The following is a 23,783-nucleotide window of genomic DNA, read 5'->3' on the forward strand; positions in this document are numbered from 1 at the left end:
TTATTTGTCGTGAAAGTTGAGACAGAGTTTGAAGAACATAGCAGATTTATTGCATTTGTAGATACATTCCTGGCGATGAAATGGGAGATCTTTCGCCTAGTAGCACAGGATATGAACACAGCCGCGAAGTCCAGTCACGTTACAAACCAGTAGGATATTGACACATCAATTGAATATCTAAGTAATTGTTAGTTACAGTTTCGGGAAGCGTGAGATGCCCGAACGCTGATATCTGATACCATGAACAACTCGGGTTTGGCAGGTGTTGGCTGGTAACAATCATTTTTGACATATATGTAGTCCTGTCCTCTTCCTTTGCCATAGAGATATTGATTAATCAACGAATTACTTGGGGTCTATTATTTTACCGAAATCCTCCATGAATAGTTGTGTTTCCACAAGGAGAACATAGCACATATTAACTCGCCAATTCAAACTGAGCAAATCAAGCGCAATCCAAGCTACCAGCTATTCCACTTCCTTATTCTCATTACCCTCCTCAGCATTAAGCCTCTTACCTATAGTATACCCTTCAATTTAGCAAATTCTAGCTCAAGAAATAGCAGCATGGCAGGAGCAAACCCTGAAGGTGTTGCTTGGTTCCCTCGAGCAGCCTTGAAATGCTGGGAATTTGACCCAGATGATGCCAAACAGTTCTATCGACATATTCTACTCGAGATAGTTTCCAACTGTTATGTTGATGAAGGCTTCAATGCCCCAAAAATTCCTTGTCAGGACATCAACCGCTTAGGAAAGCAGGTTCTCAGTAACTTGTTCCGAAAAACTTATGCCCGTTACCAATACATGAACGCCAGTGAGTACAAATGTTTCACTCTCTTTTACTCTTCTACTGCATAATTCTGTTCCCCGGTTCTACCTTTACTATTCTTGCTCCCCAATACAAAATCAAGTCCTTACTTCTCTCCAAAATTTGTCGTCAATAGGCATAACTAACCATTGTGTAGTGGCCGGCAGCACTTGCATGGGTACCAAACGACAAGATTCTGTCGGGGGTACCGATGCTTACTTTGAAATTAGTGATCAGAGCGGAAAGAATGAGGTTGGGCTTTGGCCATGCCTCATTCCTACGCTCGACGAACAGTTTCTCTGGGTAGATTTGTCTTATCCACTGAGATGTATCTATATCCCGCTATGTCAAGAAGCGCATAAAAGATACCCTGATCGGTGCACGTACACCCGGGTGGAAATACGTCTTAGTAGTCCGACCCTGAAGATCTACAGATATATCAAGCTCGACGAGGAAGAACTTATCAGAGGGACTTATAATCTTGTTAACCGCGAAAAGGACTACGCCAAACAGATCGATACTCTTAACAGGGGTATTGTTGGCCAGAAAATGAGAGAAAGAGATCGTCACACGCTTAAATCGGAGTCGACAAACTTGGCACACCAGCTTCAGCAAAGAAATCCGACAACAAAGCTCCCAATTACAAAGGAACCTGGTGTCTTTGGCCCCGAGAAAAGGAGAGAACAAGGAATCTTTGGTGATGACTTTGAGGTGGTAGGTAGCAAAGTTTTGCAACGAAATGATACCTTTGGGTGGAAATTCCTACCTTAATACACGGCCCGGTTTGATATTAGATCTCTTGCAAGTATGCTTGCAATTTCCGCTCAGTTACGAAAAGAGGAGTTTCAAGACCCTTATCAATTCATCGTCCTTTTTGATTCCAAATCCGTCGTTGCAAAACAACCAACTCAAATTCGATGGATGAATAAAGCAGGTCTCATTCAACTTGACAGATTGATCAGTAGCCAATATGGCATCAGTGTTACTTACCAAGAAAATTGGTACGACAAAGATTGGATTGTCAAGTGCCTCATGGGTATTGTGGCTGTGGGTCTCAGTTGTATTCCGATGATTGGACCCTTAGTTGCCTTAGGGTCTCAATTGATCACAGATGCTATTCTAGACCCGGAGTCTTTCACAACTGCACAAGGACTTGTTGCCAAAATACCAAATATTACTACAGCCTTCGTTGCAACTGGACAAAACACGAAAGGTTTCCTCGCTGAAATGAAAACTGGGAAATCAGGAGGTCGACATGTTCTACCTTTGGAGAGTGACGATAAGCAGGGAAGGTCAATTCAGGTTGGACCTGATGCTAGTGATAGAGACGGAACAAGTGGTCAAAGTGATAAAAAGGTTGATACGTTGATCAACGAGGAAACTTTTGAGATTTTCAACGATGACCCTGAGCAGAGTGAGGATCTGGATAATCCAGAAAGCAAAAGTGATAGTGGTGAAACGGGGAAAGAGGAAGGCGAGGGGGAGAAAACCGATGGGAAGAAGGGGAGTGGAATTGATGGAGATAATACTTCTGAGAATGGGGCCAAGGATGACCCAGAAAACGAGGCAGAAGAGAGCGGCGAGAATAATGAGGGAGAAGAGGGAACAGGGAGTACTGGGGAGGGAGATGCTGAAGGGAGTGAGGCTCAGGTAGGTTCGGATAATGGAGACAATGAGGAAAGTCAGGATGAGAGTGGGAGTGGAGCGGGTGCCGCTGTGGGTCAAGATGACGCAAACGGCAAAGATGTTCAGGAGGGAGATAAAACTCCTAAGAGCGAGGCTTCTGAGGAAGAGCTTGGAAGTGAGGATGATGGTGAAAAAAGAGATGATAATAATGAAGAAGAGGTCGAGGGACAAAATCAGGAAGCTGAAGATGGAGGAAATGAAGATCAAAACAATTCTGATAACGAAGATAACGGGGCAGTTGGGGAGTCTGATGACACAAAAAGCGAGAACGGTCAGAACGAAGAGGACGATGATGATGGTGGGGATGGTGGAAATGGTGTAGATGGAACAGGGGAAGCGAGCGAAGTTGAAAATGGCTCGGATAGCGAGAACAATGGAAAGGATGAGGCGAGTGGAGATGCTGATCAAGTAATCAAAGAAGGGGTTTCCGATGCTGTCGACAATCAGGAGAATCAAGAGGTGGAAGATGGCGATAAAAGCGAAGGGGAACAAGGCAAGTTAGAAAGCGGGGATGATGGAAGTGACAGAGATGGTGAAGAGAACGACTCAGAAACGAAGAATGTCGATCAAGATGACAAAGATGGAAGTGATACTCAGGAAAGAGATTCAGGAGACAACAACGATGTGGAGGGAAGTGATCAAGAGAATCAACAAGCAGGTACTGCACAGAAGAGTGATCAAGAGGAGGACGATAATCAGAGTCAAGAAGAAGGCACTGAAGGGAGAAACGACGAAGCCGATCAAATAGATGGGGACAGCGAGGGAAGTGGTGAAAGAGATAATCCAGAAGGAGATAATCCAGAAGGAGATAATCCAGAAGGAGATAATCCAAAAGGAAATGCTTCAAAAGACAGCGATGTAGAGGGAGACGATCTAGGAGAATTGATCCCAGAGTCAGATGATGCAGGTGAACACGATCAAACACAGGACAATAATTTGGTAAATGATTCGGAAGGAGGGAATGAAAGCGATCAAAAAGATGAAGGAGAGAGGAGCGAAAATGAAAATCAAGAGGCAGCTGATGAACAGGGCCAAGAGGGTGATGATGGAGATGATCAAGAAGGAAGGGAAGACGGAAAGGAGAGTGAAAATACTCAAGAGAACCAAGAAGAGGGCAGCCAGGATGACGATGGAAGTGGAAATAATCAAGATGGGGATGAAGCGAACGAGAATAATAAAGAAGAGAACAACGCAGATGGAGATGAAGCGGAAGAAAACCAGGAAGGAAATGATACTGGTGATACTGAAGTGGGAGACGAGGGAGAAGATGATACAAAAGACCAAGAGGGCGGCCAAGAAGGAGACGACCAAGGAGGAGATGACCAAGGAGGAGATGACCAAGGAGGAGATGACCAAGGAGGAGATGACCAAGGAGATGACCGAGGAGGGGATAACCAAGATGGAAATGAAGAAGGTGGAAACGGAAATGGAGGAGATGGAGAAGATGCTAGTGGCGAAAATGATGAAGGAGGGAACGACGATGGTGGGAACGACGATGGTGGGAACGGCAATGGTGGTGGGAATAACGATGGTGGAAACGATGATGGTGGGAACGACGATGGAAATAATGGTGAAAACAATGGCGCTGATGGAAATGACGGAGATGGAGACGATTAACTACCTTTCACAGTGTAAGGCAGTGCTCGGTTATGATTCAAGTATTGCAGTTTTTCCCTCTTGTATTCCCTGCGACATTAATAGTTTTGAATAGGTAGGTAGGTGTAGTTAAGCAAACAATAATGATAATTTCGTTTTATATATTTTTGTGCATGATCCCCTAATCGAAATTGAATGATGAAATCGGGGGTATATTTGTATCAACAGATGGGTTGTTTATATCATTCTTTGAATAGTCTATCATAATTATATCCCCAGAAACCCTTTATTCATTAACAGACGTCAAATTTCCACATGTCAAATCTAGTTGCTATGGGTTTGGCGGTTTTACTTGACGCCGCAAAAAGAAAACCCAATAATGGTCGTAAAATCACCTCCATGTTCGAATCACCAAGAAAAGTAACCATCTTCATATCCCACGTGAAAAGACTATTGTATTTTCATTTGCTATTTAAATCTGTATACAGATACCAAAAAAGAGTGTACTGAATGTCCATCAATTCGAAACCCTGCTACCCGCTACCAGATGTCTCCATTCTTATTTACTGGGATCAAAATACCATTTCTGGTTATCCTCACTCTTTGAAGATGCGGAGAGAATGTCAGCCCCACTTTGGGTGCCAAAGTCTTTTACGGAGAGTTGGCCACGGCTAGAAATCTTGTTGTTGATACTGTGATTTTGATGTCAATCATCTAGACTATTGAATTGATCAAGGTGGAGTGGACAGAATGATACTCACGTGAAGACTTGGTAGCCATTGGTTGTTGCGGCCTTGATAGTCCAGCGGGCAGACTGATCAGTTGGGGAAATTTGAGGAGTAGAGACAATCTTGTTGTCGCCTATCAGTATCATATTAGCATGTGAATCATCTCCTAAGGCTTGTTGGTATAACACTTACCGGTTGCGGCGAGGAAGAAACCGCTGCGAACATTGATGATCAAATACTCGGCGCTTTCCCCTGAGCCAGAAACGAGTGCAACCTGCCACTTGGCGTTGTCGCTTGGTGCATCGCCACGAGCGCTGAAATTCCCAGTAGCATTAGTTATTGTCAACTGCAATATGTCAGGACGGTTTGCAATTTAACTTACTATGTTCTGACAACTGCTCCAGGTGTGAGCAAGCCTTCCCATGCATTGAGATTGAGAGTCGGAGCCTGGTATGGCACAATCTCGTAGGTACCGACGCCGTTGAAAACCATATTGAATGATGATATGAGAGAAAGTTGATTTGAGTAATGATTGTTGCTGTGAGAAGTAGATAAGCAGTGAGGAATGTAAATCAGATTTTGGTCTGGATATGCTCAACTTAAATATTCATCTCCTCGATCTTTGACGGTTATAATAGTGCGGAGTCCTTCAGTTTCTGTGTTTTGGTGGCTGGCTGTGCTATGGCTGATGGTTGCCATCGTGAAGGACGCAAACTATTGAGTGATACATCAATAGATTCTTCATTGGAACGGCTTGACAGTTGTGTCATAATCTATCACATATTGCTGCAATCAAAAAAGGGATGACATGCTCGAACGGGTTTCTAGCATAGCCAAGGTTGTTGTGAAAATACATTCATGCTCCTTTGCGCAAAATCACCCAATCGTGATGCCATATCACATCAACGAATTCAGCTCAGTATAACAGCCAGATTCCAGCGATAAAATCAATTCTCCAAGATCATGGTCCTTGGCAGAGGGGTATTTTGATATCCGGCGTTTAGCGACGTTACATGGGTGCGGGGTATTTGAAAAGGCGTAGCTGGAAATTTCATCTGAATCATCTTGAATTGGTGGGGTCGTTTAAAGATCCGTGATAGGTGTCAATCGCGATAACAAATTGCTGTGCTTGGATTATATGCGCGTTCGCTACGAGCTTGTCTCTACGTAACCGAAAAAAGCGGCGGAAGTTGAGTACCTTTCAAAGGTCTTTTTTAATAGATGATAAATTCATTTCAAATTAAATATTGAAATTTGAAAAAAGCAAACGAAAATTTGAGTATTTTTTGTATTGATAATAAATGTTTTTATTATTTGATATTATATCGAAAAGAGATCTTAGTGTTGAAGTTCTTTTGAATGGTGGTCAATTTCCGCCGCTTTTTTCGGTTACATAGAGCTTGTGAACACTTTATCACCGTGGGGTAGAATGAAGCTGAAAATACCCATCTCAAATCACGCCTTTCATGCGTTTGCCCAATTGCGCCTCATTCTCGTATTTTCAGATGAATTTGCCCATAGAAAGAACAGATAGAGTCATCGAAGAAGACAAATCAAAGACCAACACAAGTAACCGTTCAGATTGTGCCGAGGCCAAGAGATAATTCTGATCATTTTTATATGCAGAGAGCATACTGCGGCAGGCTGGGTCGTAGAAGCCTCAACTAATCGTCAAACATGCGTTGAAAATGTTATGTTGTGTAGCTGACAGCGGTGGAACTGCAGTCATGCAGTAGCACTGTGGGGGTGCCGACACCGGGAATTTGTGTGCAACGTAATGCGCGAAAATCTGTCACTTTGCTGACGACCCCCATTCATCTAGATGTAGAAGAATGATCTCTCTAAACTTCAGATTTTCACTGCCGCTCGTTAGAGCTTGCTGTACAGTGCGTCTGTCATATCAAACGTCTCAATATTCTACCCCTCTTAAACCACCCAAGACTTTCTCAAACGATACAACTGTTCTTAGCGGACGCCGCTTCGTATCTTTAAGAGTCTGTGGTATTCTGACAGATTCTAGACCAACAATTTAGGTAACATGAGGTTGTTTTGTGTTCCATACAGAGCACAGCCATATTGTGAGGTCAATTAGCTAATAATCTATTCTTGATACATCGCAGTATGCAGCTTTGAATGCGAATCAAACTCGTAGGTTGGATATATAGCATGAAGAGGATGAAAGATATTGAGACGTTGGCACACTTGTCGTGATAACAATTTATGGCCGAGTGTAACCGCATGGGAAATAGCGCGGTCTGTCTTGGTCGATTCGTCTCGGATTTGCGGGAAAATATTTCGTACCACAAAGAATTTTCCATTGATGATGACCTTCTCAAGAAGAGGAAGAGGTTAAAGCTGTGCCGAACTTGCAGCACATCTTGTTAATGCAGTGTGTCTGATAGTCCTGGGTCGCCCGTTTCGGCATGATAAACCAATTCATAAGTATTCACAGGCGTGGACTCTTTCCTGAGACAATGCAAAATAAGTATAGAAAACCGTTTCGCGTATATCAGAAGGAAGAGCATTCATAAAACAGTATCGATTTTGTGGATATTGTAAAGATGTAGAAGAGACATTGGGGTTTCCTTGAAAAGAAAGTACCAGCCGGTTGTTGCATAGCACTAACATTTGTATATCGAGAGCATCAGTAGCTGCTGTCTTAAGGGTAAAATATGGATTTGAGATTTGAGCATGATGGAATCGTAATATCAGACTGATAATGTGGACCCAAGACCGTCAATATTGGTATTTGTTGTAGATATTCCTCAACAGTCACCGCTCTCTTCAACTTGACACTTGTCAGTTCAGCATAACGGAAAGCATATAATGGATGCAATCAAATAGAATCCATCAAATGCCTCAATTCTTAGCCCGAGGAGGCGAACTATAGCCCCCAAAAGCCCTCCGTATCGACGGATTTCGAAAGGTTCGCCGTCAAAAAACGAGACATCAAATCCTGTGCTTTATCAAAGTATGAAATACTTTTGAGCTGTATTTGATTTTGCACAGATCAACAGAGAGCGAAGTAAGTAAATATCTTCAAATATACCTGTCCAGCAGACGTTCGTTCATCTTGAATCTGTTTGTGAAGTGGGAACAACAAACCCATTCCTCCCAAACAATTGTATTCTTCTTATCTTATCTCTTCCTTCCGTACGAAAAGCGACTGAGTCGTCTTGCCACTTTTACGAGCCATACTGTGGGAAAATAACAAGACCATGATTGAAAGTCGTCTGAAGTCGTCCTCCATACCACTGATATCATTTCTCAACCTTTTACCACAATCTCCATGCTCAAATATCGCTTCCATTTCTGACTTACCCAGCTATCATCTGTCTATCCATTCATTGCATAAACTCGGAAAAGGAATTGTCAATTCCCTATAAATAAAAGCAGCGCCCCTCTCTTACTGCTCGCTCCGTCCCCACGCAAAATTTTCACCACTCACAACACTACAACTTCAAAACATTATATCTCCATCAATACTTGATTTTTTTTGATGATTCTTGATGCAAAAGAACTACAAAAAGATAAATTGATCACTACGAGGGTCGAACTCGCGACCTTGGCGTTTTCGGGCTCCGATGTTTATCAGAATCTATTAGCACCACGCTCTAACCAACTGAGCTAAGCGACCGATTGTGGTTATTTGATGGAGGAAGATGCTTTTTAATGATATATATTCACATGGTTGTGAATGTGGGATAGAGAAGAGTGGAGTATGTGTGGTTGTGGTAGGATGATCGGTGGTGGAGTCTAGGGACAGGACGGTAGACGGTGTATTCCGCACCGAGCCGGGCACTATTAGTGGGGCTATGGCTGGCTTGCCTTGTTTGCTATTCCGAAGAGCACGTATAGAGTCTAGGTGCCTGTTCACAGGTGATATGTTGAGTGAATGAGGCTACATATAGAATACAACAAGAGATTTGACTCTTTGAACTAGGAGCGATCTATCGAGTCGCGACGTTACAAAGAAGCTATCTTGATAAGAGACAGAAATGAGAAGCCGAGATATCACATGTCCAGACTCCTTCCGATGATGGTGTTGGAAAACAATGGTATCATATTAGAAGATGTCAGAAAGTTAGAAGTCGATCAATGGTATCGCGAGCTCGGGATGAAATTATAGAAATGAAAACGAACCCCTAATGCATCCAATTAATTCGCAAGCTCATGTCATTGTCAGATTTCAAGAACTTAGCAATATCACCAGCTCGTCAGAAATCTAAATTTCGCGGTAGACTAACGATATACCTAGAACGATGAAGAAGGAAGAAGATTTGAAGGCTTTTGGGTTCAGACAACGGGTGTTAGTTCACTCCCATCAAAACCCTCTTTCTTTCCCCTGCCCTGAAAAGACACAAATCACGCGAAATCTCAAGCTTCGACGACCCTCCACTTCCCGTCTGTTGGGCTTCGAATTGTATTCGACGATTAGACGATTAGACGGGCGTGAGATAAGACTCGACTCATCATTACCGGCACGGAGACTATCATAATCATAATCATATATATACATACATCCTATCAATCACCCATTTCCAAGTCCGAACATCCTCGAATTCCGGATAAACTAACCAACCAACCAATCAACCAACTCAAAGCTCAAACAAGCTTGGACATCCCTTTCCGCTCCCCGACATTTTATATTAATATTGCATTATCACAGATCTCAGCTAACAATACACCTCTAAGTATATCCCGAAGATATAGGAAAAAACAAGCCAACATCGATATTATCATCCCATACATACATACATACATACATACATACATACATGACCAAGACCCCATTTGTGTAACCAACACAGGCACATGCATATCCCGAACAATCTCATGTAATTTCCCCCCGCAGCAGCCACCACTGAATTCGGCAGTTTTCATATTCCCGTGATATTCAAGGGAGAGAAGGAGTTCGAATATCGATTATCGAAACAACACTATAATTATATCTTGGCCAAGTATGAGGGCTACTATACTATACTAATATACATGAGATTGGTGATAAAATCAGCATGCATGTCATAACCATCACCAAGTATCACAAGAAGAAGCCCAATTTTGAGTAAATTTTGATATCTTTGTTATATCCTATTTCATCGCATCTCAATTCATAATACGTGACCAGAATTCCATAAGCCTCTCCCACCAATTCAATTCTCAGCCCTCATCTCCATACCCATTGAATTATCTCGCCCCACAGCACTCTCTTTCTTCGACACTTTTGTATGACCATTTCAATCATCAAGACTAAAATGGAATATCAACCCCATAATTGCCCACCCAAGCCTAAAATACATATAAGTACAAAGCGTAAAAGTTCTCGCCTTCGTTTCGTATGGGAAAGTCTTTTCTAAATATTAGATCATGAATGTATGTACTGGTTATCGAGAAAAGAAAAGACGCAAAAACCGCCTGCCGTGCTGCGTCATGTTTGTTTCGTGAAGGTGAACATTATGTTTGAAATAGAATACAGTGGAGAAAGAATGGAAGAAGAAATGAAATTGTTTGAGGAAAAGAAAAAAAAAGACTTGAATGTACAATATGGGAAATAAGAAAATTGGTATCATGAACGCCGTAATAAGAATGAGAGTTCTAAGTTCATCTCATTGATGATTGAGAGTTCCTCAGAAAAGTGAAGGTTCAAACCTTCACTCCAATTTCCCTTCTCGAATTCACGAAAGAGGTACCCCTAGTTCTTCCAATAGTGCTTATAGCACTTCCAGGAGGCAAAGGAGGTAAAGCACAATCTGGAGGAGGAGCTGGAGGAGCACCGTGCATAAGAGCTGGCAAGCTTCTTCTATTTGAAATAGGTCTTCTGGATCCACTGCCTGGCGAAACTAAACCAGAGGAATAACTTGATTTTTGATTGAGAGGGGAAGAGAAGGTTGTAGGAGCGAAAGATGAAGAATGTCGCTTGCGACGTGGAGGATTTGATGGTTCTTCAGCGATTGGTGGCTGATACCCCGAAGAAGCAAGCATACTTCTTGGACGACGCTGTAGACTTTGCTTGACAGGTATTTCTGGAAGTGTTGGTAATGGTTGGGTCGGAAATAAAGATTCTTGAAGGATTGGCAATGACTCTTTATCTGGAGTAACCTTTGGTGAAAGTGGTTCGGGAAATTTGAATACACATGATCCATTAGATTCGATGGGTGGTGTAGTTTGACGAACTGCCTGCATACTAGAGTGTCGTCGTAAATCTGGGTCGCGAACTTCTAATGTATTGTTTGATGGCGTAAAACTAGAGACACGTCGAGCGGACCTTAATTCTTTGCTTGATCGCTTTCCAATTGGAGACCGTGCTGGAGAGCGTGATTTGGTATCCACTGTCGATGATCTAGTTCGTTGAAAAGGTTGCTGTGAAGTTTCGGTAGAGGTAACAGGTATCGGAACTCGTTTCGGTGATGTTGTATCCATAACAGGAGACAAGGGTCTAGCCACGGACAGTGCCGTTGGAGGTCCCTTTTTGTTTCTCTTCTGAGTCTCCATGGTTAGATTCATTGCAGGAAGCGATGGTCGTCTTTCCGCAGCCGGAGTCCTAGTTGAAAATCTCTTACTTGAAGAGACAGGTACGCTAAAATTTGGTGTTGCAGGCGATGGGCTTCTCATAGTTCGGGAAGTTACACCGTAATTTGATTGTCGCAAGGTTTGCTGGGGACTTTGAAGGTGAGATGATACTTGAGATAGAGGATCCCGTACCCCTTGAAGTGTTTGTAATGATCTTCTGCGTTCAACGATCTCTGCTGCATTCGGCCTTTCTCGTACTGCATCCAGAGATAAAGGAGGCAAGTCTTCCATGGTAGAGGTACTATCCCTAGTTGGTGACGTTGCTGGAGACGAGATGTAAGTTCGTTGATCGGATGAGCAATATGATAATCTATTGAAACTATCCCGTAAACCCTCTGAATTCTGTTCATATGAACTAGAACTATTTGTAACTGATGCCCACCCGGTCGTTGGTCTGTTAGCTGCTTCACTTTGGGCTTCGTGTAGTGACCAACGTGGAAGGGGCTCAGGTAAGGATATCTCCTCGATATTCTGTTCTTCTGGCTGCCAAGAGGGACGACGTTCACGGGGAGTTGACCATGGTAAAGCCAATTCTATATTTTGCCCCTCTGGTTGCTGCCACGAGGGGCGGCGATCACTAGAAGCTCGATGTGGTGAGCATGGAATAGAAATTTGATCCGAGCCTCTTCTTTGAGCAAGATATCGATGACTTGGTTGACTCTTCAATTCCGGTGGGTTCTCCTCTGTCTTCACAGTTCCGATTTCCGTAATCTGCTTTTTGCCTCCAAGTGTTTCAATTTCTTTCCTCAGTACAGCAATCCAAGCATCCATTTCTTCGGCACTATCCAAGACAAGCAGAAGACTGGTAGCATTTCTCCGGTAATCTGCACTTCTGAATGCAAGTCTTGATAATAAAGACCTAGAGTCTGACGTTGGAACTCCATCTGCACTCATTGATTGAGATACTTGTAATACCCAATGTTTACCAGGAATAACGTCTGATGCAAAAGCTACAGACTCCTTGCCCAATTGAATCATCTTTTCTGGCAATCGATCGAAATTTCCCTCGCCTGAATATTGTAGAAGATAACCGGAAGTTACCAAAACAAAAATCTTTTGAGTCCATTCACCTTTGGATATTGAACCTGACCTTTGCCTTTTGTGTTTGATTGTTGTGTTCTTCCCATCCGGCCCAATTTCGGTTGTTTGTGCTATTTCATCTCGTAGGCTGGTATTCCTTTTGTGATTCGACATGCGGATAATGGCATCGGCTGATAAAGTTAAAGCAGAAAGACGAGCATGCTTTACAGATTGAGGATAACTTTGAAATAATGGCGGTGGATCAAATACCGAGGTTTTTGGGGTGGGTTTCGATGCAGGTTTGGCGGCAGTTTTGCCGTCCATGATCGATTTGGCTCTGAGATTCAAACGAGATGGGGTCCTAGTAGCTCTCCCTGGTGTTGCTGGTGTAGTTGGAGACGACGATTCAGTCGCATTGCCCGTAGCAAACTTTCGAAAAAATCCATCTCCCACAGGACTTGTGATTGGACTCATCAGCTTTGGTGAAAGTGGCATTGGTGATGTGACTGATGGAGTTGGCTTGTGTTCTTCAAACACTGGCGATACGACATTCTTTTCAGATTTATTGCGGGTGAAAATTCCTCGGAGACCGCCTTTCGACTCCTTACGATTAACTTTTCGACTGCCCAGAGGAACTCTGCCTTCCTCCGAGTTACTTGTGTTTATTGGTGGCGGACGAACGCGGCGACTGAGCGCGTTGGACGACGATGACGATTCATCATTGCTAATGCTCTCTCCCATAGAACTCATTCCCAGAACTACTGACATTGTCAAGATTATCCAAGCTTCCTATGTAATTTATATGATTCTAGAAACCAGATCCCTAGATCGTGGCTCGGAGAGCTCAATTGAGCCAAGCTTCGAATTCTCGCAATTGTCTCGATATCCTGGATCGAAGAGTAGCACTGCAAGTTCTTGAGCAGATAACGTTGAAGTGAATTCGATTCGCAAGTACGTTGGTGGTGTTCGTGATATGTCGTGGTGGTCGTGGAAAAATGAGCTTTTGGTCAATGTAAACAAATCCAAAGGTGAAAAGTCGAGTCAGCAAATCACGATTGATTCAGTGAGTGACAGTGAATTTCGCAAATTGTTATGATCGGAACAGGCATCATAAGAGGGGTGGACCTGATATCGAGTGAGATTCCTCGGATGAGATGGGGAGGACGTTGTAAGCAATTAACAATATGTCAACCGAGCTCCTATATGCGAGAAAACTCAACACACGATAGGATTCGATATATCTGAGGAAAGCATTTAAAGGAAGGAATGCAAGGAATGACGATAGAAATGAAACAGCATAAGAAAATGTGAGAGCACACAAACGTAGTGAAGGAGTGTCACTGGATAAAGTGAAGGAAAGTACATCGTGCTGTATAAGAAAAACAAAACTTCTCTCTTACAGAGTACCCAGGTCCACGCGGTGACAAGGTCTTGACAAGGCCGCGACATGGATAAATAGACTTCACGTTCCCCATAGCGCTCAGAGACCAAACTGGCTGAATAGTTTTGGAGAAGAGGGTTTCTCCCATGTCAATTCCGTAGTCTACAGTCTAAACATAGCAGACAAGGTATGGTTTAGACCGCTTGAAATTAATTTCCCAAAATCTTACTGGATGCCGCTTAAATAATCTTGGAACTATAAAAGCGTGAGAACTCAGAACTTAGAAATTAGAAGTTAGCTTTGATTTTCATCTGTGAACTCGAACCGAAGATAAATGAATAGGGTCCCTTGGCTTGTGACGCACGGATTGCCCCAGTTTGAGACTTGGAGGTAGTTTGAGATGGATGGATGAAGTCTTTTTGTTTTGTTTTTTGTTATCTCTCGATATTGTTTGGATGTGTTCGAACTCTGAAATCTGACTTTTTTTAATTGCAAAACATCAAGCGAGTAAGTTCTATGTTGGCTTGGTGATTCTGCAACGGGAAAGCCCCGCACCGGCACACTTGTGTGAATCTTAACAATCAGTACTTGAGTGGTTGAGAGTTGTACGATGCGGAATTAAAATAGTGTAAATCGTCTTGTGCAGAACGATTATCGATCTTTTAAGGGGTACATGAAGCCCCTATATTACTGGTAGAGTGTCCCAATTCGACCATCTTATCCTTGAAAATTCGTCAATATCAGTACGTACGATGCAGGTAACAGACATATCCAAATTGTCTACCCAATGATTTGTCTGCTGATCTCTAAAAGACGGCGGTTACATCGTAGGTAAAGATGGAGCCTCGGCAATGTGGAACCTAAACCGAAAGTTCCTGCATAAAAGCTGTCGATGCTCCTGCAAGGGTGATCCTATTGTTGAAATCCTTATGCACACCACTTGCTCTCTGCTCTGAGTAGTGTACGGAGTATAAGCCATAGAATGCTTGTCGTGCTTGTGAAATATTACCTATCAGTCCATGTTTCTTGAGGAGAATTTTGCTAGTTTGAGGCAATGGTCGTCATGGGCCATGGCAGTTGAAGACTATTGTCAAGATATGTTTTAGGCTGTTAGAGATCGCGATCTGAAGGTCTGGAATTTCTCTTGATACAAGGAAAACGAATTCGCCCACTTATCGACTTGCAATATTTCTAAGTGCTCGCAAGAACAGATTGCTTTGCTCCCTCCCTATTGAGCAATTGGAGGCAAAGGGCTGTAAAAATCTGAGACTCTGAGGGAGAGGGGGAGGGGGAAGCGGGGTGTCAAAATAAACGATGCGAAAAAGATAACGTCAATAAAAGGAGAGAATTGCGGAATTCACCAGTAATAGTGCAGACATCCAAACGGTGATGCTGATGCTGATGCTGATGCTGTAAGGCTTCTTCTGGATGGAGTGGATTTGTGATAATCCTCAAGGGATATGATCCAAATTCCCAGGGGGTTCTTGTCTGTGCTTCTGATTCGAGTTGAATCAGTTGATGCCTACTCGTAGGTCCGATGGGGTTGATGTTGATCAGATGACAGGCTTAGCCAGAATTCGTATCTGTGTCTGTGCAATCAAACACCAATATTGTATCGTAAATGCGTACCATAAGAAACAAGAAATCTTGGAATAAGAAAAAGGAGAAGACGGCACAGAAGTTGCAGCGCAAAACAGTTGCATGAGCGGGAAGAATTGATGCGAACTGGCGGGAACTGACGGGAGTCTGAACGCGGAACACCCAATTTCCCCATGTCATCCATACCATCCATCCATACCATCCATATCGCCCATATCTATCTATCTCTCTATCTCTCGATCTCTCTATCTCTCTATCTCTCTATCTCTCTACCTTTAAGCTTAAGGTTGAAAGGAAATACTGGACAGTGCGGAGTCTGTTCTCCGTATACTATACCAGAATCGATAGTGCTGATTACCACTGATTAGACAGTTAACAAACACATTGGTAGATAGGATACTAGGTACTGTGATAGAGAAACAAACTTTGCAAAACCTCAAAAGGAGGGAATCACCAACGATCGTAATATAATATTGATACTGGTAGACTTGATTTGCATTGATTTCCATGTTATCTTGAAAGTATAAAATGCTGGGGGCAGTAAAGATATAATAGAGTTAAAGTAAACAAATCTTGAGAACTCCATGATCACGTGCTACGCCATTTAATCATTTTGCTTTTGCGTGGTAAAATCAAATCAGTGACGCGCCGGTCGCTTCAACCCCTCAGCAACCCGAAAAATTCCAGTCTCTGAACGAGATACCGAATTCCAGTAAAAAGTATGTCTCGAGCTAGTGTGTCGTCTGCAAGACCACTTTCTCTTACGGAAGAGCTTGAGAAGCTAGAGCAATCTATCACTTTGACTCTCCAAGGCAAGATTCCACCTCTCTCCTAAAACATTGTTTGTTTACTAACGCAACCTCAGAAATTGATCACAACTTTAGTCGAGCACATCGCATCGTTACTACAAGTATCCTACCGGTCGTCGAACAATATGCCAACCATTCAAATGCGGTTTGGGAAGGGTCAAAGGTTGGTGCACATCTAGAGAATACCTGAAAGGTAACTAATAGCGGGGTAGTTTTGGAAACAATTTTTCGAAGCCAGTGCCAATGTCTCATTATTACAAGTAGAGCAACAGGACGAGGAGGAGGATGTCTCATATGCCCAGTCCCACGAAGAACCAAGTCAATATACTGCATCGCACGTTGATGATGAAACTGTCCGAACGGAAGATGATGGACATCATTCTTATGATCAGGATGATTCAATGTTAGAAGATAATGACATAAGTGGTAGCACACCTCGAGCTCCTCCTCCCAGAAAGGATAAAGAAGCACAATTTGCAGACTTCTCATCACCATACGAGGACTTGAGGAGGGAACTTAATGGAGCGACATTACAGGATGATGAAGATGACACACAACTACCAAGTACACCTGGAGCAAAGCAAAGGGCGCCGGATATGTCAATGTTACCAGATTCATCCCCATTTGACCCAGCCTCATATCGAATGGACCCGACTTTATATGATTTACCGTCAAATGCTCAAACTTACATACCATCAACGGCTCAAAAGTCAAAAGATCCTCAATACCTTAAAATGCTAGAGAAGAATTATCGAATCCAAGCTACGCCACTTACAAATCGGAAAGAAAAGAAAACACCTGCCAACAAACCCTCATGGCGAGATAACCATTCACCATTGTCTTCACCGCCAGCTGCAGCACCTCAATTACACGCTGATATATTCAGCTCGCCGATTAGACAACCATATAGACAAAATGCACCGCGCACTCCCGGTGTAAGCGTTCAAACCCCTGCGAAAGGCAAGTCAAAGGATATCTTTGCCAGATCTGTGAAGAAAGAGAAAGATGAGATTACGTGGGAAAGCGATAGTGATGAAGATGCGGAGGATATCTACAAGGAACTTGGAATGAGTCCTCCAAAGACCATTCAATTTTCCCTACCGCAATCAAGATTATTACAGACTCCTGGTATGTTATTGCCCTTTTTTGACCCGTTGACAATGCAAGCTAACTTGCTTATAGCACGAGAAGCAAGTAAAAGAATCGTTGAAGATCTTCTGACCACCGCAGGAGCTGGATTTGACAATACCGACGAACTTGACAATAGTCCAAGTATAGTTGCGATGAAAGATGATTTTGATGATAGTTTTTGAGAAACTTAAATTTATCTATTAAAAGCCTAACCAGATATGAAAATCAAGAAGTCAATTTCCAACACTAGACTAGAGCTCCCAAAACGCCGTTTCCCAAGACATCCGCTCCCAGTTAGAATAGGATTGTTTCATAAGTATCTGGCTTTGATCCAGACACTACCAGTATTTCACCAATGATCCAAAAAAAGACTCCACCGAACCCCATACCGAAAGATATATAATTTCGCAGCAATATCGTAGAATCCTCAAATTCCAAGGATCTGCGGTAACAACACCATTCAAACAAACATACAAATTGAACGCTGGCTATGATTACTTCATAGCCATGATCATGTATGTCTCCGTGAGTGATTGTCTCGCTGCCAATCCAATCAAGTCAGCCTCCTCCTATCCTTTCATTCATATCTATCACATCAGGCTTTGGGGTCGAACGTACGTGTCTTCTCACTTGGCGTCGAGGGATCAATCAAGGTTTTCTCGTTCGACTTGGCTGCTTCCCTCTTCGAATGCTCCTTATGCGAGAACTTTGCTTTGAGTGTACTAAGCGGATGCTTCAAAAGAGAAATGGTGGAAGTGGTGCTGTAGAGTGAAGAGGTATCGTTTGCGGGAGTGTATGTGGTAATGGTATCCATTGAATCTTTTGGAGAGGAGGAAGATGTAGCAGTATAGGATCTAGAGGTGGAGTAGGAGACGGGTGTTGCTTTTGGGGATTTGGGAGAGGAGGGATGGAAGAGCGTTGGGGGTTTTTCGTTTGGAAAACCTATGGTTTGTTAGATGGGTTTATGGGATAGAGAAGGGGGAGGAAACATACGCGAAGCTGGGTAGGCGGGGAATCCGGCAGGCATTTTTTTAAATGTACTGTTGATGATGTTTGAGATGTTGGTGATGGTAGGATTGTGACTTTGAAAAATGAATTTGATGTTGAGATAGTTGTGTTACTTTTATGTGAATTAATATCTTCTTATATCTGATTGATGATAATGATGATAATGATGATGGTGATGATGGAAAGCCTTCGCAATCGAGGCATCTCTCCCTCTATATATATCCAACTCAAATCCATCACAACCCCAGACTCCAAAAAATTATGACACCCGTCCATGTACCTCCACTCCAACAAACCGAACCCAGAAAAAGCAAAACAGTCACAACAAACCGAGAATCCAGAATCCCAACCCCAACCCATCTCATCTCATGCAAACTCCGCCCGCTACGCAATCCAGCAACTAAGCAATTCTGAGCAAGATATCAGAAGAAAAAACTAGAAAAACTTTCTCGTCCCATGCTTGCCTCATTTTCGCCCGCCCCGGTCGAGAAAAGAAAATAGCTACGGTATAGGTACCTATGGAGTCTGTATGCTTACCAACCAACAAACCATGCAAGCGATGCATATCCAAGAAAAAATTGATGTGTGAATTTTTTTTTAGAACAATTGGAAGGCCGGCCGCGTACACGCTTTGCATGTGTTGGATGCTGGAGAGGGAGGAGTGGTGGAGCTATGCTTGAAGGGGTTTGGGATAAGGCTGAAGGTGAGGGTGGATGTGTGGATGTGTGGATGTGTGGATAGGGTGATGAAGGGGTCGGAGTTCGCTTATTCCACTTGTTGATGCTGTATTCCGTGGGTTAGGTTAGGTTATTGGTGGTTGAGTAGGTAAGCTTTTGCTTGCTGTAGCGGTGATGGAAAAAATGTGGGAGCGAGGCCGGATGACTCAGGATTTGGTGGTGGATTGGTGAGGTGAAGTTGAGGAGGGGGTGTACTCGGGGAGCTTGTTTGGGATGGGATGGGATGGGATGGGATGGGATAGGATGGCGAGAAGAATTTGGATGGGGTTCTTAGGGTATGGGGCATGGAGATGCGTCATTCATTGGGTGATCATATATTTTTATTCAAAGTGAGATTATTGAGCATTCTCTCTTCATATGGCTCTGTGCTTGATACTTTCTAAGTCCCAGATATCAGGATATCCATTTCCTATACTCAAGCATTCCTGTTCGAGATCCCGATTGTCCTGCAAGTTGACAGGTGATGTTTCGAGTACACGTATACCATCAGCTCAAAAGCAAACAAACAAACAAACAAATATAGATATGTATGTATTTCACTGTGCCGCGACAACTGATCGACTGGAAATCGGTATGTGCAGGTATCAACCATATCGAACTATGTATGAGTAATTCCATTACGAAAGATACACGAATGGATTGCGGATGAATGTGTCTGATATGCAGGTATTCCGTGGCTTCTTGTGGCTAATGATCTGCTGCCTGATTTCCAATCTATCTCCTGTCTTCTTTTGACTGTTTTGTGGGAAATTCCGGTGTTGACATGGTGGGTGTTGGTGTTGTGGTCCTGGTGTCATATCGTGATCGCCAGCTAGGTAGCCAAGGCAACATTGTATTTGTAAATTGATCTATGCATCCAGCCATCCAAACGGAAAAACTCTCATCACATAGCTCCATTGGAATCTAACAATACTTCAAACATTACTATGTAAGCAGGAACAATAGTTCCTACGCCGTAAAACTAACATCTTACTACTCCGTGCTTCACCACTTGGCCCTATGAATGAGTACCCAGATCCCAGCCACATCTCGCACTGAACTCCGAAACTAGATTCACATGTCGGTATAAGAAAAGGCTTAAACTCCCAACCCGGCCCGCTGGGTCGGAATAACTGATTTCTGGACCGAGTTCCCCAGAACGAGATTGGTGATGAAAATTTTGATATAAAAATTTCGTGTGATATGTCATAGTCAGACTCATTGTGATCTAGACTTGTATGTCTTCTCGGATTCTAATCGAGATGATTGACTATACTTGGGCTTGTACCGTGTAGTTTCTCCGCTCGCTCCACTATCGAAGCTTTCTTATAAGTTGCATCTGCTCCAGTATTGTCTGAGCGGGAAAGAGTCATCGAAGTTAATTGATATTGATATTAAATTGGCCAATTAGCATAGAGAATGGGAAATAGAGTATGATGATGTATTGGTGAGGGAACAGTCATTCTTTTTGTTAGGAGATCAAAGCTTTTGAACACTGCGGAGGAATTGACTATTTAGATTGTGAAACCGATGTGATAAAGGTTTTACTCTCAAACATCTCTTTAACTCATCATGAGTGATGAGATGATGACAGTCGGAATAGACTAGGTGTGATTCAGGAGATTCAAAGTGGCTAGCTCGATGATGTGAAAAACTTTATATCTTATCTTATCTACCTAATCAAATCTCATTGTCTTGAATAAATGCAGTGCTTGATCAAAGTCCTGTTCATTATACTTCAACTGCTACCAACCTTACTGTGAGATGTGAGAAGGGGATGCACATACTCGGAATGGGAGTCAAACAAGAACCGATACAAAGGGAGGTGTGAAACAATCTACCACGAGTAGTTTGACCTATCTTCAGAGTACGATACTGAGAGAAGCCATCATACCTACCTACTACGCATAATCTCCTGATGTTCTCGTTCATGTCACTGATGTGATCGAAAACAGCAGCGACGGATATCGTTCGTCGCCCAATTGGGAAGGTGGTGAGAAGAATGGAAGTTATGATTCACGAAGTCCACCACAACAGATCATATTACATGCATCAGATACTGATTCTGTATTCCCTATCAAACTTTTCAATAGAACTCTCCACTCGATCTTTGAAAACACGTGGTACAGCTTTTGTTAACGCAGAGCAATCTTCGCTACTGATGACTTTCAAATCATCCTCCGTCGATTTGATCCTATCTCCCTTTACTACAATTTGATTGATCGTGATTTCATTTATCAGTCTTTTTTTTTCATTTCGGGGCAGTATTAACAACTTAAATATCAATCGGATATTCAAAAAGTAAGTCTTTAAAGACTTGTCTAGAGTTCATACTTCACCCAATGATAGAAGTTCAGTTATTAAGCCGATATATAGCATCTATTTCAATGTCTTCCTCTTCACCCTCACCCCCACCCTCAGAATACCGCTCAAGTTTCTTTACCAAGAAATGGACAATTACTATTCCCTCACACCCAACTGTCAAATTCTTTCGCGCAACACCATCTCACTTTGATGTCTGGCTCCCCCTTGCGACAAACGCCGATAACAATAAATTGCAAGACAGCAAAGACCAAGTCTGGGATGAGGTTGCCATCTCGAAATGGAAAGACAATATGAAGGATCAATATTTAAAGTCTAATACGGACTTTCATTGCTTGAAGGTCCTCGTTGAAGTTGATGGGAAGGTTGTGGGGTTTGGTGATATTTTTGTGGTCAAGCCAGGAGTCGCAAACATCGGCGTGGTTCTGAATAAGGAGGTGAGGGGCAAGGGATTGGGGAAATTGACGGCTAGTGTTTTGACTCAGTTAACTCTTAAATTTGGTCTCCAAGCTGTCGCTGGAACAATGAGGGATAATGAACCGATGCGCTCGACGTTGAGAAATCTAGGGTTTGTGGAAGAGGAGAAAATCATAGAAATCGAAGGTCGTGGCATAGTGGCAGAGTTTTCTTATGCACTTTTGCGGGAAGGATGGAAGGATATTGAATTGAGTGTGGAGTTTGAAGAGTGACTTGGCACAGCAGATATACTAAACGAAACTATCTATGGACGGTGAACTTATCTCTAAAGTGGCTGTTTACGATAGTGGCCCAGCGTTCATCCATGAGCTTCATTTTATTTTCGGTGAAATGAGATTGTCATTAAACATTTTCATTTATTGAACTTCATCTATGTAGCATATGAAAGTGGTTTCACCTAGGCCATCAAGTGAAGGACTGGGAAACTTACAAGCATACATGTTTGGTGGCTCAAGGCAGTTTCTCAACGCATTTGTGCGAAATCCAAGCTTTTCATTCATGGCTGCCTCTTATCAAATTGTTTGTCTTTCACTATTAAATGCTTGAAATGTATAACGTCTATCTTTCAAATATCACGATGGCCGTTTGGGCTTCAGAGTTGGGCCATTTTTCACATTTGGTAAATAGCAAGTCAGAATACTGCGCAAATGCATGGCTCTATATCACGTAAACCCTGCAAAGTCTGCTGGTAGCCTATAAGGTAGGCTCAGATTCTGTCTTATATACTAATTTTCTTATATTCCTTTACATAAATCTGGAAATTTCTGCGCCGAGCAAAACCCGCAAACATCTCAATCCACATGGCTTCTATAGGGATCATTGCTCAAAGAAGCAATACCGTCAGTGTCTAATTTTACACAACGTCCAATTGCCCTGAATGCTCTCAAAGGCGTCAGACCACTTGTCACTCTATCAGAAACCAAGCCATTACAGTGCGCGATATGACCCCCTTGAACCGCATCCTGCAAGATCCAAACATTTTTCTCGTTGTCGAGAACCCTCGAAATCGCATCGGTAGTTAAAGCCCAATTATATAAGCAATTCGCAATGTGCCATTCATGGGTCGTCCAAATAAATGTATATTTACTAAGCTCGTCTGCATCTTGCGGGACAGGCTCGGTCCGGTTGGCCCAGCGGTACCAGGGGAAGATTCCGGCTCCGTCCAGAGGTAGATTGGCATGTTTGTCGACAAAAGAGCTCATAATTTCACTGCCGTTACATGCGGCTGGAACGTAGGAAAATGCCATTACGTTAAAAGTGCAGCCTGTGGCTTTTGCAGTGGCTTCACTGTCACCGCAATCTAGGTCCGGGCGTGAGGAATAGCTGGTTTGAGTGGATGAGACGGGAGAGTGCTCATGCTTGTGCTCGTGGCCTCCTCCATGGCTTTCATGAGAGTGAGCTTCTGATGGTGATGGCTGCTGAGTAGATTCGCTGTTGTAACTATGCTTCAAGGCCTGAAAACGCAACGTCGAGTATGTTCCGAATGTGATTGATGCGAGAGCAATGAATATAGCGACGGCGGCCACGATGTAGATTTTTCGCTTATGACTGTGTTGCTTTTGATGAGAGGGGAAGTCATGACGCTCGAGAAACAACTCTCCCTCGTCTGCTTTAGAGAAGTCATCATTATCTTCTCTCTCTGATTTGGGAAGTTTTTGGTCCTCGAGACTTTCGTAGTGTGTGGCTTCGGGACTGTATAAAGCTGACATGATTTTTGGACTTCTGTGGAAAAAGGGAAAAAACGGTTCGAAGATTGAAAAATTGAGAAATCTCACACTCAGATTTCACGAAAACAAACATAAGCATTCGTCTTTGAAATATGGCTTGTCAAGCAACCAAAGAATATGGGGAACGGCCCAATCCCGGAATTCTATAAGAGATAGAGTTTTCGGCTTCAATCAATTGTAGTACTACAGTACTTGCCAAAAATCT

The 23,783-nt window shown here is 42.9% G+C and overlaps 7 protein-coding genes across 7 annotated transcripts; 3 read left to right on the forward strand and 4 right to left on the reverse strand.

The window, feature by feature from the left end:
- Positions 1-567: 567 nt before the first annotated feature.
- Positions 568-4,111, forward strand: EAE98_000136 (uncharacterized protein; the record flags this gene model as incomplete). The annotated part of the gene is made up of 3 exons (XM_038947754.1): positions 568-814; positions 966-1,522; positions 1,637-4,111. 3 exons carry the CDS (start codon positions 568-570, stop codon positions 4,109-4,111), a joined length of 3,279 nt encoding a protein of 1,092 aa, XP_038815431.1.
- A 538-nt stretch (positions 4,112-4,649) lies between these two features.
- EAE98_000137 (uncharacterized protein) lies at positions 4,650-5,310 on the reverse strand (the record flags this gene model as incomplete). The annotated part of the gene is made up of 4 exons (XM_038947755.1): positions 4,650-4,782; positions 4,852-4,951; positions 5,011-5,132; positions 5,201-5,310. The coding sequence occupies 4 exons, from the start codon at positions 5,308-5,310 to the stop codon at positions 4,650-4,652; spliced, it is 465 nt and encodes a 154-aa protein (XP_038815432.1).
- Positions 5,311-10,461: 5,151 nt separating this feature from the next.
- Positions 10,462-13,176, reverse strand: EAE98_000138 (uncharacterized protein; the record flags this gene model as incomplete). Its single annotated transcript, XM_038947756.1, has 1 exon — positions 10,462-13,176. The coding sequence occupies one exon, from the start codon at positions 13,174-13,176 to the stop codon at positions 10,462-10,464; it is 2,715 nt and encodes a 904-aa protein (XP_038815433.1).
- A 2,933-nt stretch (positions 13,177-16,109) lies between these two features.
- Positions 16,110-17,510, forward strand: EAE98_000139 (uncharacterized protein; the record flags this gene model as incomplete). Its single annotated transcript, XM_038947757.1, has 4 exons — positions 16,110-16,200; positions 16,254-16,360; positions 16,410-17,325; positions 17,380-17,510. The coding sequence occupies 4 exons, from the start codon at positions 16,110-16,112 to the stop codon at positions 17,508-17,510; spliced, it is 1,245 nt and encodes a 414-aa protein (XP_038815434.1).
- Positions 17,511-17,822: 312 nt separating this feature from the next.
- Positions 17,823-18,355, reverse strand: EAE98_000140 (uncharacterized protein; the record flags this gene model as incomplete). Its single annotated transcript, XM_038947758.1, has 3 exons — positions 17,823-17,869; positions 17,947-18,270; positions 18,322-18,355. The coding sequence occupies 3 exons, from the start codon at positions 18,353-18,355 to the stop codon at positions 17,823-17,825; spliced, it is 405 nt and encodes a 134-aa protein (XP_038815435.1).
- A 3,084-nt stretch (positions 18,356-21,439) lies between these two features.
- EAE98_000141 (uncharacterized protein) lies at positions 21,440-22,063 on the forward strand (the record flags this gene model as incomplete). Its single annotated transcript, XM_038947759.1, has 1 exon — positions 21,440-22,063. The coding sequence occupies one exon, from the start codon at positions 21,440-21,442 to the stop codon at positions 22,061-22,063; it is 624 nt and encodes a 207-aa protein (XP_038815436.1).
- Positions 22,064-22,642: 579 nt separating this feature from the next.
- On the reverse strand, positions 22,643-23,560 carry EAE98_000142 (uncharacterized protein; the record flags this gene model as incomplete). Its single annotated transcript, XM_038947760.1, has 1 exon — positions 22,643-23,560. The coding sequence occupies one exon, from the start codon at positions 23,558-23,560 to the stop codon at positions 22,643-22,645; it is 918 nt and encodes a 305-aa protein (XP_038815437.1).
- Between the last annotated feature and the right edge of the window lie 223 nt (positions 23,561-23,783).

Source organism: Botrytis deweyae (genome assembly GCF_014898535.1).
Source record: "Botrytis deweyae strain B1 chromosome Unknown BDEW_001, whole genome shotgun sequence".
Taxonomy (NCBI): Eukaryota; Fungi; Ascomycota; class Leotiomycetes; order Helotiales; family Sclerotiniaceae; genus Botrytis; species Botrytis deweyae.